Raw genomic sequence first — 19656 nt, forward strand, 5'->3', positions numbered from 1 at the left:
GCACACCCCACCCCGTGTGTGACAGCCACGGAGCAAAGAGCAGGCCCCACCCGACACCCAGCTCAGGCTCTGGACACACCACCAATCACATCTGCTATCAGGAGGATGACGGCCAGTACACTTTGAGGAAAGACGTGGCTGGCATGCATACCAAAAACAGCCCTTGCATCAAAAATACTGGACTCACACAGTCTACACAGGGACACCCCACATTAAAACACCCCTTCAAGACCACAGTAGATTATGAATTTAGGAGAAACAGTTAAGTACAATGAAAAAGCAGAGGAACTACTCCCAATTAAAAGGACAAGAGAAATCCCCTGAAAGAACTAATAATGAAACAGGCTTTACCAGTCAACTAGACCCCAACTTTAAAATATAGGTAATAAAAATGCTAAAGGATTATAGATAGAAATGCAGGCCACTGTAACAAGGAACTAGAAACTATAGAGGAACCAATCAAAATTAGATAAGTCAATTCCCAAGATAAAAACCAATCTAGAAGCAATAAAACAGAACAAATAAGTGATCTGAGAGATAGAATAATGGAAATCATCCCATCAGAACAGCCGATGGAAAGACAAACAAAAAAATGAAAGCACCATATGAGAACTATGGGATAATATAAAGTCTGCCAACCAACTCGTAACGGGTGTCAGATGGAGAAAAGAGAAAAGATCAAAAATGTATCAGAAATTATGGCTGAAAACTTTCCATACCTGAAGAATGAAATGCATTCAGGTACAGGAAGGATAGAGGGTTCCAAACAAGATGAACACAAACAGACCCAGACCAATATATATCATAATTAAAGTGGCAAAAGTTAATGTAAGGATTCTAAAGGCAGCAGGAGAAAAACAGTCAGTTACAAGGGAACCCCCGTAAGGCTAGCAGCAGATTTCTCTGCAGAAACTTTGCAGGCCAGAAGGGAGTGGCATGATATATTCAAAGTCCTGAAAGGGAAACACCTGCAACTCTACCAAGCAAGAATATAATTTGGAATAGGAGAGGTAAAGAAACGGGTGTCAGATGGAGAAAAGAGAAAAGATCAAAAATGTATCAGAAATTATGGCTGAAAACTTTCCATACCTGAAGAATGAAATGCATTCAGGTACAGGAAGGATAGAGGGTTCCAAACAAGATGAACACAAACAGACCCAGACCAATATATATCATAATTAAAGTGGCAAAAGTTAATGTAAGGATTCTAAAGGCAGCAGGAGAAAAACAGTCAGTTACAAGGGAACCCCCGTAAGGCTAGCAGCAGATTTCTCTGCAGAAACTTTGCAGGCCAGAAGGGAGTGGCATGATATATTCAAAGTCCTGAAAGGGAAACACCTGCAACTCTACCAAGCAAGAATATAATTTGGAATAGGAGAGGTAAAGAATTTCTCAGACAAGCAAAAACTAAAAGAATTCAGCAATACTAAACCTACCCTTAAAGAAATATTGAAAGGTTTTCTCTAAATAGCAGAGAAGCCAGAATTTATAGGGGGACTTCCCTGGTGGTGTAGTGGTTAAGAATCCACCTGCCAGTGCAGGGGACACAGGTTCGAGCCCTGGTCTGGGAAAATCCCACATGCCGCGGAGCAGCTAAGCCTGTGTGCCACAACTACTGAGCCTGTGCTCTAGAGCCCACAAGCCACAACTACTGAAGCCTGCGTGCCTAGAGCCCATGCTCCGCAACAAAGAGAAGCCACCGCAATGAGAACCCTGTGCACTGCAACGAGGAGTAGCCCCCGCTCACCTCAACTAGAGAAAGCCTGTGCACAGCAATGAAGACCCAATGCAGCCAAAATTTAATTAATTAATTTTTAAAAATGTTCTCAATTTTAAAAAAAAAGAATCTATAGGATAGGGAAAAATCACAATAGGAAAAGCAAATATATGGGACTTCCCTGGTGGTCCAGTGGTTAAGAATCCACCTTCCAATGCAAGGGACGTGGGTTCGATCCCTAGTCAGGGAACTAAGATCCCACATGCCATGGAGCAACTGAGCCCACGCTCCACAACTAATGAGCCTGTGTGCTGCAGCTACAGAGCCTATGCGCTCTGGAGACTGTGTGCCACAACTACAGAGAAGCCCAAGTGCCGCAATGAAGAGCCTGCATGCCGCAATGAAAGATCCCACATGCTACAACTAAGACCTGATGCAGCCAAAAATAAAATATAAAAAAAAAAAGAAAAGCAAATATATAAAAGGACTGAAGATCACTTAAATAAGCCAGTACATAGATTAAAAAACAATAACTGAAGCACTGTGCTGTACACCTGAAACTAAGATGACATTGTAAATTATGTTTACATTATTTACACTGCAAAAAAATCAAAAAAATTTGTAAATGCAATTATAACTACAATTAACAGCAAAAGAATAAACATGAAGATGTAAAATGGGACATCAAAGCCATAAAATATGGGAAAGGAGAGTATAAAAATGTAGATCTTTTAGAACATGTTCAAACTTATATGATATGACTATCAGTTTAAAGCAAGTAGATATAGTTATGGGTCAACATCCTTGAAAACCAGGATAACCACAAATCAAAAACACATGACAGATTCACAGCAACCAAAAAGAAAGGAACTCAAGCATAATATAAAAAAACCATCAAACCACAAAAGGAAAAACATAAAGAGATGAACAAAGAAGAACTACAAAATCAACTGGAAAACAAGGTTTCAAATGGCAATAAGTACATACCAATCAATAATTACTTTAAATGTCAATGGACTAAATGCTCCCATCAAAAGATATAGAGTGGCAGACTGAATAAAAAGACAAGAAACTAAAATGCACTGCCTACCAGAGACTCACTTCAGGGCAAAATACACACACAGATTGAAAGTGAAGGGATGAAAAGAGATATTTCATCTAAATAGAAGTGACAAGAAAACAGAGGTAGCAATACTCATATTGGACAAAATAGACTTTAAAACAGAGTCCATAAAGAAAGACAAGGACATTATATAATAAAGGGATCAATACAAGAAGAGGATATTATACTCATTAACATATATGCACCCATTTTGGAATACCTAAATATATAAAAATACTAACAAAGGGAGAAAGTGACAGGAATACAATAATAGTAGGAGACTTTTAACACCTCACTGACATCAACGTATAGATCTTCCAGACAGAAAATCAATAAGGCAACAGAGGTCCTAAAATGACACTAGACCAGTTGGCCTTAACTGATATCTATAGGACGGACACTACATTAAAAAAAAAATTCTTTTCAAGAACACATGGAACATTCTCTAGAATAGACCATATACTAGGTCATAAAACAAACCTTAACAAATTTAAGAGGACAGAAATTATTTCAAACATCTTTTTTGACCACAATGGTATGACATGAGAAATCAACCACAAAGAAAAACAGGAAAAAACAAAACAAAACAAAACACATGGAGGCTAAATAATACGCTACTAAAAACCCAATAGGTCAATGATGAAATCAAAGAAGAAATCAGAAAATACCTTGTGACAAACAACAATAAAAACACAACCTTAGGGCTTCCCTGGTGGCGCAGTGGTTGAGAGGCCGCCTGCCGATGCAGGGGACACAGGTTCGTGCCCCAGTCTGGGAAGATCCCACATGCCGCAGAGCGGCTGGGCCCGTGAGCCATGGCCGCTGAGCCTGCGCCTCCGGAGCCTATGCTCCGCAACGGGAGAGGCCACAACAGTGAAAGGCCCGCATACCGCAAAAACAAAAAAAACAAAAAAAAAACCCCACAACCTTACAAAAATCTATGGAATGCAGCAAAAGCAGTTCTGAGAAGTTCATAGCAATACACGAATTCCTCAAATAAGAAAAATCTCAAACAACCTAACCTATCAACTAAAGAATTAGAAAAAGAAGAACAAACAAAACCCAAAGTCAGCAAAAGGAAGGAAATCATAAAGATCAGAAAGAAAATAAATAAAATAGAGATTTTTTAAAAATAGAAAAGATCAATAAAACCAAGAGCTGGTTTTTTGAAAAGACAAAACAGACAAACTTCTAGCCAGGCTCACCAAGAAGAAAAGAGAGAGGACCCAAATATACAAGAAGTGAAAGAGGAGAAATAACAACCAATACTGCAGAAATACAAACAAACAAAAAAAAATCATAAGACAATACTATAAACAGTTGTATTGGAAGTCCGAGCCACAGCAATCAGATAAGAAAAAGAAAAGGTACTCAAATTGGAAGTAAAGAGGTAAACTGTCACTATTTGCAAATGACATGGTTCTCTATATAGAGAACCCTAATGACTCCACACAAAAACTATCAGAATAAAAGAAATCAGCAAGGTAGCAGGATACAAGACTAATATACAGAAATCTGTTGCATTTATTTACACTAACAAGGAAATACCAGAAAGAGAAAGTTAAAAAATTCTGTTTAAAATCACATCCAATTAAAAAACAAAAAAAAACTAGGAATAAATTTAACCAAGGAGGTGAAAGACCTACACACTAAAAACTATAAAACATTGATAAAGTAAGTAAATTGAAGATGATTCAAAGAAATGGAAAGATATCTCATCCTCTTGGATTAGAAGAATTTATATTGTTAAAATGGCCATACTACTCCAAGCAATCTACAGATTTAATGCAATCCCTATCAAAATACCCATGACATTTTTCACAGAACTGGAACAAGTAATACTAAAATTTATATGGAGCCACAAAAGACCTAGAATTGCCAAAGCAATCCTGAGGGAAAAGAGCAAAGGCCTGCGCGTCCGGAACCTGTGCTCCGCAACGGGAGAGGCCACGGCAGTGAGAGGCCCAAGCACCATTAAAAAAAAAAAAAAAAAAACAGACACAAAGATCAATGGAATAGGATAGAAAGCCCAGAAATAAACCCATGTACTTATGGTCAATTAATCTATGACAAAGGAGGCAAGAATATACAATGGAGAAAAGACAATCTCTTCAAAAAGTGGTGTTGGGAAAGCTGGACAGCTACATGTATATCAATGAAATTAGAACACTCCCTCACACTGTACACAAAAATAAACTCAAAATAGCTTAAAGACCTAAATATAAGACATGACACCATAAAACTCCTAGAAGAGAACATAGGCAAAACATTCCCTGACATAAGTCATAGCAATATTTTCTTAGATCAGTCTCCGAATGCAAAAGAAATAAAAGCAAAAATAAACAAATGGGACCTAATCAAACTTACAAGCTTTTGCACAGCAAAGAATACCATCGACAAAACAAAAAGACAACCTACCTAATGGGAGAAAATGTTTGCAAACAATGTGACCGACAAGGGGTTAATATCCAAAATATACAAGCAAGTCATACAACTCAATATTGAAAAAAAAAAACCCAATCAAGAAATGGGCAGAAGGTCTAAACAGACATTTCTCCAAAGAAGACACACAGATGGCTAACAGGCACATGAACAGTGCTCAACATGTTAATTATTAGAGAAATGCAAATCAAAACCACAATGAGACCACACCACACCAGTTAGAAAATGACCATCATCAAAAAGTCTACAAATAATAAATGCTGGAGAGGGTGTGGGGAAAAGGGAACCCTCTTACATTGTTGGTGGGAATGTAAATTGGTGCAACCGCTATGGAGGTTCCTTCAAAAACTAGAGTTACCATATGATCCAGCAGTCCCACTCCTGGGCATATATCCAGAAAAGATTAAAACTCTAACTCAAAAAAATACATGCACCACAATGTTCAGAGCAGCACTATTTACAATAGCCAAGACACAGAAACAACCCAAGTGTCCATCAACAGACAATTGGTTTAAGAAGATATGGTATATGTATACAATGGACTATGACTCAGCCATAAAAAAGAATAAAGTATTGCCATTTGCAGCAACGTGGCTTGACCTAGAGAATACAATACTAAGTGAAGTAAGTCAGACAGAGAGAGACAAATATCATATGATATCACTTATATGTGGAACCTTAAAAATAATACAAATGAATGTATAGACAAAACAGAAACAGACTAATAGACATAGAAAACAAACTTATGGTTACCAAAGGGGAAAGGGATAAATTAGGATACAAACTACTATATATAAAATACATAGGCAATAAGAATTTACTGTATAGCACAGGGAACTATATTCTGTATCTTATAATAATCTAGAATGGAAAATAACCTGAAAAAAAAATACACACACACACACACACACATACATACAGCTGAATCACTTTACTGTACACCTGTACACTAATACAATATTGTAAATCAACTAAAATTTAAAAATAAATTAGTGAGTTCCCTGGTGGCCTAGTGATTAGGATTCTGGGCTTTTACTGCCATGGCCCAGGTTCAATCCCTGGTCAGGGAACTGAGATCCCACATGCTGTGTGGCTTGGTAAATAAATAAATAATAAATAAATAAATTCTTTCAGAAAATTAAAAAATAAATAAAAATTTAAAAGAGAAATGCATGCATCTGTGCACCAAAAGAATGCTGGTAGCAGTATTGTTTGTAATAGCCAAAAACAAAAAAAAACCCACCAACAACAACAACCAAAAAACCCAAACAGAGAGAGAGAGGAAACAAGACAAATGTCCTCCAAGAACAGAATAAATTGTGGTATGTTTGTACAGTGGAATTATATATAGCAATGAAAATATAATGACAGGCAATAACATAACATCAATGACTCTTTCAATATGGAACAAAAGAAGCTAAACACAAAAGAGTACATTCTGTAGACCCCACCTATTTATATATAGTAATTGAAAAACAAGCAAAACTAATCAATCTATAATGTTACAAATCCATATACTGGTTACCTGTGGGGACAAGATGGGTTAGGGATTAACAAGGGGCACAAGGTGAGCTTCTAGGACACTGATAATGTTCTAGTTCTTGATCTGCGAAGTAGCAGGAAGTACCCTAATGATCTGTGCATTTTTCTACGTTTCACTTCTATAAAAAATGAAAAAATACTTTAACAAAAAAATATGAAGCAAATGTTAACACATGAAATTTAGGTGATGGGTGTTTAGATAGTCATACCACTATTTCCTGTAAGTCTTCTATTTGAAAATTATTAATAAAAAGTCAAAATAAAATAAAATTATGATATGGGGGGAGGGAAGAGAAAAGCGCAACTCTTGGTAACCCACATGTTCTCAAAAGTATGTTTAACTACAGCAAACTAGATAACATTATCTAGCTCACAGATTCATTTTCCTAAAATAGAAAGGGTTGGAAACAAATTAAACCCACTAATACTATAACCTCTGCCACAAGAAATTCTGCAATCATTACTGCTCATGTCATATTATACAAAAGTATATCTTGGATCAAGTCAAAAGAAAGGGCAAAGGTTTTCAGAGCCTGCCGCAGCTACCTAAAAAAAAAAAGATGGTCTTTAATCTCATTATTTTAACCTATTAACATGGTATTTACTGTGAAATGCTTGCCTAGAGGGCCTTCTGCTACTTTGTTTTTATTTTGTTAATTTCCAGCTGTTAGATTAGTAGGGTTGATAAAGAGTAAATGTTTATGTGTAATTCTAAATATCTGGGATATTAGGAATTAGCAGGTGACAATTTAAAATATAATTATCCTAACTTTAAAACTGTCATTGTGCTTTTAAACATTGTTAGGAGACAACATAGAAAAACTTACCTTTCCAACAAATGGAACTAGATGATGTTCACACATGGAGAACATGTCTATGTCCTTCACAATCACCATCTCATCATGATCTTCATCAAATATAGCATCATTTAGGACATCTGAAATCAGAGGCTTGCTTTAGTAACGTTTCCAATTATAGTAAGATAAAGAATAGAAAAGCTAACACCCTGTAGGTACGTGTAAATTGACAGTCAACATAAGAATGTTAATCCTAACTAAAATATTAATGGCATGCAAATTAAAACTAGTTATTTTTCTCCCACCACATTAGCAAAGTCTTTTTCTTTAAATGGTGGGGAAAATCCTTATGATGTGGTATTACATTAAAAATGCAGGATTACCAATGTATTTGTAGCATAGGAGAGGGAGAGAAAAAGAGGGAGGGAAGAAAGGAGATAGATTATGCAAAACAAAAGAGTGGGTATTTCTGGTGATAGGAATGGTCTACTTTCACTTTCTTCCTTACATTTTCCTGTACCTAACACTTTCTTTATAACAAATGTGTAGAAAACTATATGTGAGAAAAAACCAATTCTTACCTCTCTGATTTCTGAAGGTAGATCCAGATACCCATAAACTTGACCTCTGTTATTACCACCCCAAATAATTTTCTATTCTTATAAAATTTTCTAGTTATTGTATGCAAGCATCAGACTCATTCTAAACAGTTGCCTTCCTCCTCCCTTCCTAAGGAAATTAATTCTATAGTTTTTACGTGTGTGCCTGTCCAGGTTGGCTTTGGGTGATGAACAGTGTCTTGTTTAACCTGTGGACTCTGTCATATACGGCCAGCCTTACAACAGACATTTAGAAACAAAAACTTTATTTTTAAAAACTGCACTCATATCTGAACAGCTTGGCAGACTAGATACATTCAAGTCATCTAGGTATGTGATTTCAAGGATTTGGGGATACCCAATCTACACAGCATGAGACAGAAGGGAGGAGATGAACAGAGCTTTGTAGCCACATACTGCTATTTCCCCTTGGAAAGGCAGGCTGCTGAGTGAGTCACAGGGAAGATGTGCAAATGTCCACCCACACAGCCTGACCTTCAGTAGCTCCGTTGCTACCAGAAGAGAGGCTCACAGATATTGAGTTATCATTTAACCACAGTTGTCATCCCCCGATTTAGGCTATTCAGAGACACATTTGACTGTGTAATACAGCAGTTTTTAGTGTGGTAAACAAAAGTGAACATGTGGGGTTTGGACACACAGATAAACATGACACCCTGGTTAAGAGAGGCTAAAAAAATCCAGGGAGCAGAAGGCTCAGGGCCATTCTTTAAGTAAATACTCCTCCAAAAGCAGTTTTCTCTTCTGAATACTCTGTCCTAACCTTCAGTCCTATTTTTGAAAGAAGTCTAAAAATAGATCCTCAATGCTCCCCAAAGTATCTTGGAGTTCTCCATGATTTTAATGTAATGTTACTGCCATGCATAGCTGACTAAAATCTTTAGTCACACAAGGAATCTTCCTGAAAGTAAAAAGAAAAAAATTTTTCTTAAAGAACAAAAGAGAATTGTCAAATATAGGAAGTGTTCATTTGTTTTCTCTGGCAAAAAATGAGAGCATCCCCATTCTAAGCTCTGACAACAACCATATGGCACGTGTTAAATGCTGGCCCTCAAGTTAGGCTTATGTCAGCATCTGGCTCCATTGCTAACTGCTGAACCTTAGGCAAGACACTCCCTCAGTCTTCTCAGTTATAAAATGGGCATGAAAAAAGTATCTACTTCAAAGAGGTATCCTGAGGATTAAATGAGATAATCCACTTGTGTTTAGAAAATATGCAGGTGGGGTATGCGATAGATAATATTATTACTATTACTATAATTAAGATTAAGAGAGTTGCTAAACTATGTTCCCATGCACATTGATGTACACCAGAATTTAAAAAGCAATAATTTGCTTCTAAGGAACAGACTGCAGAAAAGGAAAAGTAATCAGTTTACTATGGAGAAACCTGGCAGACACTACTTTAATCAAATAATTAAGGTTAACTTTACCAGTAATAAGACATACTGATATCATGTAGCTCCTGACATAAGACCATGAGAAGGGCACATAACCTCTGTGGAATTCTTCCCCAAAATCTGTAACTGCAGTCTAATCACCACACAAATTGAGGGACATTCTACAAAATACCTAAACAAGAACACTTTTTTTTTTTTTTTTTTGCGTTACACGGGCCTCTCACTGTTGTGGCTTCTCCCGTTGCGGAGCACAGGCTCTGGACGCGCAGGTTCAGCGGCCATGGCTCACGGGCCCAGCCACTCCACGGCATGTGGGGATCTTCCCGTACCGGGGCACGAACCCGTGTCCCCTGCATCGGCAGGCTGACTCTCAACCACTGCGCCACCAGGGAAGCCCAAGAACTCTTTTTAAAAAGACATGGAGGGAATTTCCTGGTGGTCCAGTGACTAGAACTCTGCACTCTCACTGCTGTGGGCCTGGGTTCAATCCCTGGTCAGGGAGCTCAGATTCCACAGGCCACGCGGCGTGGTCAAAAAAATAAATAATTAAAAAATAAAAAGACATGGAAAGACTAAGGAACTGTCCACGCTAGAGAAGACTAAAGACACATGACAACTAAAAACAACAGAAAAACTAAAATCCAAATAAAGCCTGTAGTTTCGTTCATAGTGTTGATGATTGCACCATGGCCATGGAAGATGTTAGCATTAGAGGAAGCTAGGGAAAGGGTATATATAGAATCTTTCTTACTATTTTTATCATTATTCTGTAAGTCTAAAATTATTTCAGAATAAAAACTTTTAAAAAACACACACAACAGAGGGACTTCCCTGGTGGCGCAGTGGTTAAGAATCCACCTGCCAATGCAGGGGACACGGGTTCGAGTCCTGGTCCGGGAGGATCCCACATGCCACAGAGCAACTAAGCTCGTGCGCCACAACTACTGAGCCTGCGCTTTAGAGCCCATGAGCCACAACTACTGAAGCCTGTGCACCTAGAGCCCATGCTCCACAACAAGAGAAGCCACCACAATGAGAAGCCTGCTCGCTGCAACTACAGAAAGCCTATGCTTTCTCTAGCAACAAAGACCCAATGCAGCCAATACATAAATAAATTTTAAAAAATAAATTAATTAAAAAAAAACACAACAGAACAATGCCCATCAACTGGAATATATAAGCAATGGAGCACTACTCAGCAATAAGATGGGATAAAATAATGATACATGTACTAAGATGGTTGAACCTCCGAAGAATTATACTAAGTAAAAGAAGTCAAAGACATACATGCACAAAAGACTATGTGAGATTCTAGGAAAAGCAAATATAGTGATAGAAAGCAGACAGAAAGTTTACCAGAGACCACAGAGGTACGACAGAGGATTGGCTGCAAAAGGATATGAAGACATTTTTTTTTGGTTGATGGAAACCATCTAAACCTTCGTTGTACTGGTGGCTATGCAACTGTATGAGTTTGTCAAAATTCAAATTGTGCACATAAAGTTGGTAAATTTTATTGAATAGTTACACCTTAATAGAGCTAACTTTAAAAAAAACTGTGGCATACAGGGACTTCCCTGGCAGTCCAGTGGTTAAGACTCCACACTTCCACTGCCGGGGCCACTGGTTCTATCCCTGGTCGGAGAAGTAAGATCCCTCGTGCCGCGCAGTGCGCCCAAAAAAAAATAATAAAAAACAAAAAAGTTTAAAAGCTGTGGTATATTATGAAACCTTTTGTGTAAAAGTCGAAAGGAGATACGGACATATACACACATATATACAGTTATCTTCAAAAGGAAACACTAGAAGAATAAATCAAAAAGCAAATAAAAATGATTACCCATAAAGAACTAAAAGAACAGGCAAAAAGGGATATGATAAAATGAGACATCTTTGAATAAAATTTGTTACATTATTTTGACTTTGAAATCATGTAAATGTTTTACATACTCAAATCTAAACTAAAAAGAAAACAACTAGCGACCCCATACATTGTGATGCTTTGTGTGATAATGGAGCATTGATGCGTTGCCTATATCCCATTTCATTAAAATGGACCCAGACTATAAACCTGACCCAGCCTAATCATTTTTCTTCAGTAATGAAGTCTCCCTGCTATATTTATTTATGTTTTGCTCCAACATATCTAAAAGCTACCATCTGTGGCTAATAAGAACAAAACACTATCACGGATCGTTTTAATTTCCTGTCTGTTATCAGCAGCAAGGAGGTAACCCTGGAAACAAGGATTTACGGTGTTCTATTTCCTACTGTTGGTCATAACCAACAAAAGAAACCAAAGCTACCTCCAAAAGTTAAAGGCCTATCTATAACAACACCACACACAAAAAGTATAAAAGTATACCTTTCTCATGTCATTAATGACTAAGCAATGACAACAAACAACCCTGCTGGGCAGCCATCCCTCAGGCATTTTGTCCCTTCCTGAAAGTGCATTAAGGCAGGCCCACAAATGACCCAGAGTAAGTATTTAAGCACCCTCTGAAGCAGACGTTCTGACTCCCCCAGTGAGCTTGTTAAAACACAAATCCCTGGACCCCACCCCAGAGCATCTGATTTAGGAGATTTGGGTGAGCCTGAGAATCTGCATTTTTAACAAGTTCCCAGAAGATGCAATGCTCCTGGTCTGGGAACCACACTTTGAGAGCTGCTGTTTTGAGGTATTCCATGTTCTGTGCTGCTACACAGAACCTTTACACCTTGAAAATGCTCCTACTGATACGTCATATATATTAAGGAACACAGACCTGTTTCTGCTGGAGTAAAAGGAAACTCCTAGGGGAAATTCCACACAAAAGGAAAATTATATCTAAGGAACTTTCTTTTGCATGAGTGATAACAGTAATTAGCACTATCCTGGATGTTTTGCGATCAGCACCAAAAATTAGAGATCTCTGAGGAAGTCAGAATTGCACAGATGATCCATCTTCCTGGAGGACAGCATTTAAAGACAATGGAAGAAGACCTGGAATGCTGAACATGCGTCCATCCTTAGGGACAGGAAAGAGAGAATGGGGTCTGCCTACTGGTTTTCGAATTAAGAGAGAACAAGACGCAGAGAGTGAGACCTAACAAGGCATCAGGCCTCTTCGCTCTTGGCTGGAATTAAATCAACTCAAGGGGCTAACAAAGATAAGCCCACCTGATTTAGTGGAGAAAGATCTGAATCACTGGCCCAAACACTCTAACATTAGAGCTGCCTCAACCAGCATAGAGTACTTACTTCATTGTACTTCCTGGTACCACTGTTATCTGTGCTGATTTCTCCCAACCTTGGAGGTAAGTGTTGTAGCTGAAGGCTTTGGAGTTTCCACACAGTACCCTACACACCACGCACAGAGCCAGAGCTAAACAGAGATCTTCCATTTTATCTAATTAATATCTCAGTCTTTACCCTGTGATTTACTTCCTTAAAATAGAAGAGACTCCAAAGAAACTCATGTGGCCAAGGGAACATAAGAATTCTCATTGCAACATTATTGGTAATAACAAATATTAGGAATTTAAATGTGCATCAGAAGAACAATTATATATCTTACTTAGAAAAGCACTAAAAAAAAAAAAAAAAAGCATTAACTAAGGTATCTCTTCCTTGTGAGTAGCAGTAACCTTCAACCAAGATGTGTGCTTGATTATCCTTTGTCAAAATCACATATGTACTGACCTCCCCGCTTACTGCTTCAGAACAGTTCTCAAAGTTCTCTGAGGGACTGTCTCTCAGGTTATAATCCTCAGGTTGGCTCAAATAAAATTTTCCATTTCTTACCTAGATTGACGATTGATTAATTTTTTTCATTGACAAGAGTATGTCCATTTAAATGAAGTAGAAACAATACTACCTGTTGTTTGTGGACACACAACATAAAATGAAAGTATAAAAATAGGCATGAGAGTAAGAGATCAAATTCAGGATAGTGGTTAACTCTGCAGAGGGAGGCTAGCAGGATCAGAAAGAGATAACTATGAGCTTTATCTGTATTTTTTAGAGCAATTATAGCAAAATATTACGGTTTGCTAAAATTGGATAAATGTCGGCTAAATTAGTTCTTCATACTTTTTCTTGTATATTTGAGATATTTCATTAATAAAAAGAAGATTTTTTAAACTGAGCAGTTCATACACATGCTGGTGTTTTGTTTTTTTTCCTGAAAAAAAAGCAAGCAACTGAGGTTACCCTTGCACAGAAGGACTGGGACTAGAGAAGGATTCCACAGGAAAGACACAGCCTGCTTCACACAATGCTGCAAACGCCTTCAGAAACCTCCCTAAATCATACTCTGCAATTAAAACAAAGGCTTCTGCCCTGAGTGTGGCACTGAAACTTTTTGCTTTCTACCTCCTGTTTGAAAAGTTTGTCCTATGAGTAAGAGCAACATTAAAACAAATTAAAAGATAAAAGAAAATCACTATCTCTGCTTTCATTTCCATCATGGTAATACACCTGTTGTTAGTATTCCAACAGGAACCGCTTTTTGCACTTTACAAGACAGAGCTAACATTTGTAAACTGGCCAAAATAAGCATGAACCCAAACATTCCACAGACGGACATAATGACAGAAACTAAGATGACTTTAGACAACCATTCGCACCATCTGCTGAAGTAGGCAGAGCTGCTGCACAGCTTTGATATGCTCCATGAACTTACTTCATAAACTGCAAGTTTGTCAGCAGGAAAGATCCAGTGCATTGCAAAGAAAGTCAAAGTTTGGTTATTTTGGAAATTTTCCTTCCTGCCATCCTTGGCAGAGACAAATTCCCATGTTGCATCTAAGCAACTAAAATATAGCTAAGACAACATGAATGGACCTTGAGGGCATCACGCTAAGTGAAATAAGCCAGACGGAGAAAGACAAACAGTGTATGATCTCACTTATATGTGGAATCTAAAAAAGCCGAACCTGTAGAAACAGAGAGTATAATGGTCGTTACAAGAAGCTGGGAGGGTGGAGGAAATGGGAAGAGGTTAGTCAAAGAGTACAAATTTCAAGTTAGAAGATGAATAAATTCTGGGGATTTAACACACAGCTTTTTAATTATAATTAACAATACTGTATTAAATATTTGAAAGTTGCTAAGAGAGTAGATCTTAAAAGGGTGGTAATCATACTGCAACATATAAGTGAATCAAATCAATACACTGCACATCTTAAATTTATACAATGTTACATGTCAATTATATCTTAATAAAGCTGGGGAAAAAATACATAGCCAAGGCTATGGAAATAAATGTGCTGGCTGCCCTCAAAAGAGTATTGATATGCATGTTTCAGCAAATACAGTAGCAGTATGCTCTTCCCATCCTCTCAGCAGCCGTTGTTATGAACACAACATCTCTCCCTGAGAGACAAGTTTCATATATGAAGTTAATTAAGACCTTTTTCTTGATCACAACAGTAATGTTTGTTACAGTTTATCTATAAGACATTAAAACACTGAAATGAGAAAATGGAAGCACATAAAATCTCTCTACCCACAATTACTTAACTGGCTCTTATGAAACCACACACACAGTAGCTCAAGAAGTAGTATGGTAAAGTAGAAGGAATGAGTTAAAAGAGTCCAGAGACCCGAATTCTCTTTCAAGCTCTGTGCAGACTGTGACCTGGGTGGCAGGGTCCTCACAAGTAAAAGGATGGTTTTGAAAAAGGAATTCAACATGACTCCCAGGTTCCTGGTTTGCACAACTCTGCGAGTGTTGGAAATTGATGCCAAATTACAACAGAATTACCCTCCCACTCCACTGGTCAGCTTCTGAGATGTGCACAGCAACGGCTAGTGGCTTTCTGTACTGAGGAAGAGAAAAGCACCTGTTTTAAACTATTCAGATTTATTCATGGATAAAACTGAAGGTTCCCAATCATATATACTATTAACTCCCAAAGTTACCTAAGCCAAAGAACTCTCATTCTGGTCACAGTTTACTACTCTGAAAATCTGTGGTAAAAGTTTCTTATTTGTGGAAAATAAGATCCTTAAAAGGCTGTTTAAAGAAAGAAACACAGTGTATTCAAGGAATCATTAAAAAAAATACACACCTGTCAAATTTAGTTTTTTAATTGGATAATTCTGTATACCTTTCACAATCCAGCTGTTTAACTGAAAATGGAATTTACAAAACAGATGGTGGTAACAAGGTCTGGTGTGCAGCAGTTCTAAAGAAAGAGCACACCAATCTGATAAACTATCCATTTGCTTCAAAGCCTTTAATAGGCTCATCCCTTATCATCCTACTTTCACTTATGCCATGAGATTTCACACTGACGAATGTTATGGAACCATTTGTAATGCTATCCGACAAGTAAGTACCAGCAGGGTGTGCAAGTCTCTATCATTCATGACAAATGATTAAGGGACAGGGATCATCTTTTAGAACAGTGGCTCCCAAATACAGCCAATCATAGGGAGCCTTGGAAAATACAGCTTCCCAAGCCACTCTGACAAAGTAAGATTCACTGGGTGTCGGGGTGATCCCAGGATTACGTCTTTTAAAAACCCAAATGATTCCAATAACCAGTCAAGCTGGGAGCGTAGGTTTTTAATGGGTGAGAGAGGATGAAGGTTGAAAATGGACCCACTACTGGCTCTAATTTGCTGTTCAGCAAGGCCAAACAGTGGGCAATATAATTCCTCACCATAAACCCTCACCAGAGTCACCAAGTCACAGGGTGACAACTTGCACAGAACACTGTGAGCTCTGCACAGGAGGCCTGGTAGGGAGACTGAGGTTGGGGGTGGTGGGGTGAGTGATGAGGAGAGACAAAGGGAAGAAGCTGGAGCCACCTTCAGAGCAGGTGGCAGAGAGGACCACATGGCCCAGCAAAAAATAGAGGAAGGAGGACCTCTCACAAGAAAGTTGTACCTATCTCCCAGAAAAAATATCAGTCATTTAAGAAACCAATTGGCCCCTACAGCCAATGCACTAGAAATCAGTTTCAAAGGTAACATGATCATGTTTCCATAGAAGTCCTGTACTAATTTCCAAGCTGGACACAAATACATCAGACTGTGACCTCAAGAACCTTAAGAGCTGAGGAAATACGAAGTCTATGTGTAAAAATATTTGGAGAATGACTATAGCTAAACTACAAACGCAATAGTTTACATAAAGGGAAAATTATGGGCCAGGAGAAGAAATACAGCTAAATTGAAGATAAAGATTTGAGCCAGGCCTTAAGGATGGATACGAGGAAAGGAAGAGAGGGTTTTCTAGAGGGCGTGAGGGAAGGAGGTACTATATGAGATGAACTACAGAGGTGAGAAACAAGAAAAGGAGAGGTACACTGCCTGAATGGGTCATGCACTGGGCAGAAACCAAATTCCCTTCTGTTTTAGAGCATTTTTCAAGTTAAAATTCACATTTAGTTCATAACCTCTTTCAAGTCCTGCCACACTCTGCATTGGTCAAAAGTTATTATCCTCATTTGACAGATGAGGAAACTGATGCTCTATTTGGAACCACTAAGTGCCTGCTGAAGAAGAGCCAACTGCTGGTTTGAGGGCTGGATTTTGACCCCTGTCCTCTGACTTCCAGATGAGAGCCTGATCACCAGCCACCAGAAGTCTGAACCTGGTGAGCCCAGTGGCTGGAAAGCCAAATCAGGAGTTGCTGCAGCCATGAGGTAACAAGGCCTAGAACAGCAAAGGAAGTGAAGAGAGCAAATCTGATTCTTTAAAAGAAAACATATCAATAGTTATATATACGGAAGCTGAAGGAGAAGAGAGGGTCAAGCTAACTGCCAGCCCCGGAGAGCAGCTAGAAAGAGTGGCCTGATAACAACCTCTGCTAGAGCCCAGAGCTGGTGCACCTCAGTCGCAAAATACTGTTTAACCAACTATTTATTTGGTTTATATGCAGGAAAATTCAGTAATTTAATGCTACTTTGACCTTTACTTTCCGAAATCAAACTGGAACAGTTTCAGGGGAAAGGAGAATCACATTAAATCTTCAAACTAATAAGAAGGCTTTTTTTAAAAAAAGGAACTTCTCTATGGAAGTTTATCCTAGGAAACCAGTAAAAGATAGCTTTTCAAACCAACTAGAGTCTTACAATCTTCAAGATCCAAATATTGTGTCTCTCCTGATTGTGATATTGCATGAAGAAAACAGCATTCCTAATAAAAATGTTTTCCCTGAACTTAATCAAGTCTTTAGACCTAACTTCCAGTTTCCAGGGACATGAGGGATAGAGAAACAAATTAAATGAAAATGAGAAGAAAAGAATCACACAAATCTCAAAGGTGGAATATCTTACAGGATAGCTGACAATCTCTGATAAATCAGGGGGAGGAGGGTAGTAGGAACTTTTCTAGATTTAAACCTAACAATCAAATGCAAATGTATGGATACTGAGTGGGTCCTAGTTTGAACAACTCATGAGTGAAAGACATTTGGGACAACTGGGGAAATCTGAATGTAGATTAGGTACTAAATGATATGAAGGAATTAATAGTTAGTTTTACTACGGATAGTATAAACGGTTAAGAAGAAAAACACCTTCAAGGGTGACATTTCACCACTAAATACACATCTCTGATTTGCTCTCAGTAAAAGAACAGACCATACCAATATGACAAAGTGTTAATTTTGAATCTAGGTAGTAAGTATACAGCTGTCCCTCATACAATTTTTGTCTACTTTTGTGTTTGGAAATTTTACATAATAAAAATTAAAAGTAAAATAAAATGCCATGATTCTAACAGAATATCGTTTTCTTGGTATTACTGTTTAACCAACGAATCCAACAATTCCTCTTCTAATTGATATAAAGCTTTATTAATAGACTGAAACCTCAAGTGCTAGTATGACTAGCAACTGCTTACTCTTCTTGGAGAAGTGTCTACAATACTCTTGAGGGGAAAGTCTTTAAATAAATATTTTGTCAAGCAAAGGGGCTATAGGTTAGAAGATCACCAACCCTAAAGAGCATATCGATGAAGAACCTTTTAAAAAATCTGCGTCACAAGAAAAATAAGAGAGACCTGTTACCATAGAAACCATCTGTGTGGCTTGAATGTTTCAAAGGAAAACAGCACCTCTAGCAACAAAAGAAGCCTGAGGTCCTTGCTAGGACCTCACCTGTCAGCTGCTGGAAGTCAACAGAGTGAGCAAAGAGAGAATGCCGACAAGCGTGCCCATACTACAGAGACCTCGGCGAGACAATCCAACTCTAGTCTAAGTGCCTTTCCCTGCAGACCAGATCCACAATAGTCTTGAAAGTGACTTGTGCAGGGTCATAAACTAGTTAGTGCAGATGCTGTGACTAGTCCAGACTAGTTTCTTCCCATTATACCAGGATGAGTCTTTGTTAACACTAAAATGGTTTGAGAAACACCAAATGGACCCTTAGCATCAATATTATATCAGTGAACATTTCTAACATGCTAAATATGTAGCTAAAAGACTTGTCTCCCTCTTATAAACTACTTCACTTGTAAAGGGCCACCCTTGAAAAGGCTCAGTTTATTGTTCTGGAGGGGTATAGAAAGAAAGAGTTAGATATTAAAATGAGAGAAAAAAACAGCATGGGCTAAGCCTGGCCTCCACTGAGGCAAATCCTGAAGGCGCTGACAGCTGGAGGCTGTCAGCTAACTGCACCTTACCCTTATGGCTGAAAGGCAAATTGTTTCTGATGGGCAATCAGAGTGGCACTCCTCCACAGTTGCCTGTGCATTAACAGAAGCACTTATAACTTGAAGGCGTGGTGAGCTAGAGAGGTGTGATCTACAGCAGCTCTACCTTAAAGTGGTCTGGAGTTCTGCAGAGTCCTCGCCGAGTTAGCAGCCTCTCAGTTGAACTCCAGCACCCAGTACCTTCATCACTGCTCATGAACATCATACTGTGAGTGCATAAACTATACCATCAGTGTAATTGTATTTTAAGCTATTTTAGTGACAAAATCCTTGTTTGGGACATTTGTCAATGACCTCTGTTGAACTGGGCTCTGATTCCTATTTAGAATAAAAACTAATACCTGTATGATCATGCCTCACATCAATAGCCATGAACTTCACTGA

At 38.2% G+C, this 19656-nt stretch overlaps 1 protein-coding gene across 1 annotated transcript in view; it reads right to left on the reverse strand.

Annotated features, from left to right (window-relative positions):
• Positions 1–19656, reverse strand: part of GCH1 (GTP cyclohydrolase 1) — a 51319-nt gene that overhangs the window by 17132 nt on the left and 14531 nt on the right. The window contains exon 2 of the mRNA XM_007116410.4: positions 7631–7740. Coding sequence (XP_007116472.1) covers positions 7631–7740 — 110 coding nt within the window. The remainder of the gene's footprint in view (positions 1–7630; positions 7741–19656) is intronic.

The sequence above is a fragment of the Physeter macrocephalus genome, chromosome 11, assembly GCF_002837175.3.
Source record: "Physeter macrocephalus isolate SW-GA chromosome 11, ASM283717v5, whole genome shotgun sequence".
NCBI lineage: Eukaryota > Metazoa > Chordata > Mammalia > Artiodactyla > Physeteridae > Physeter > Physeter macrocephalus.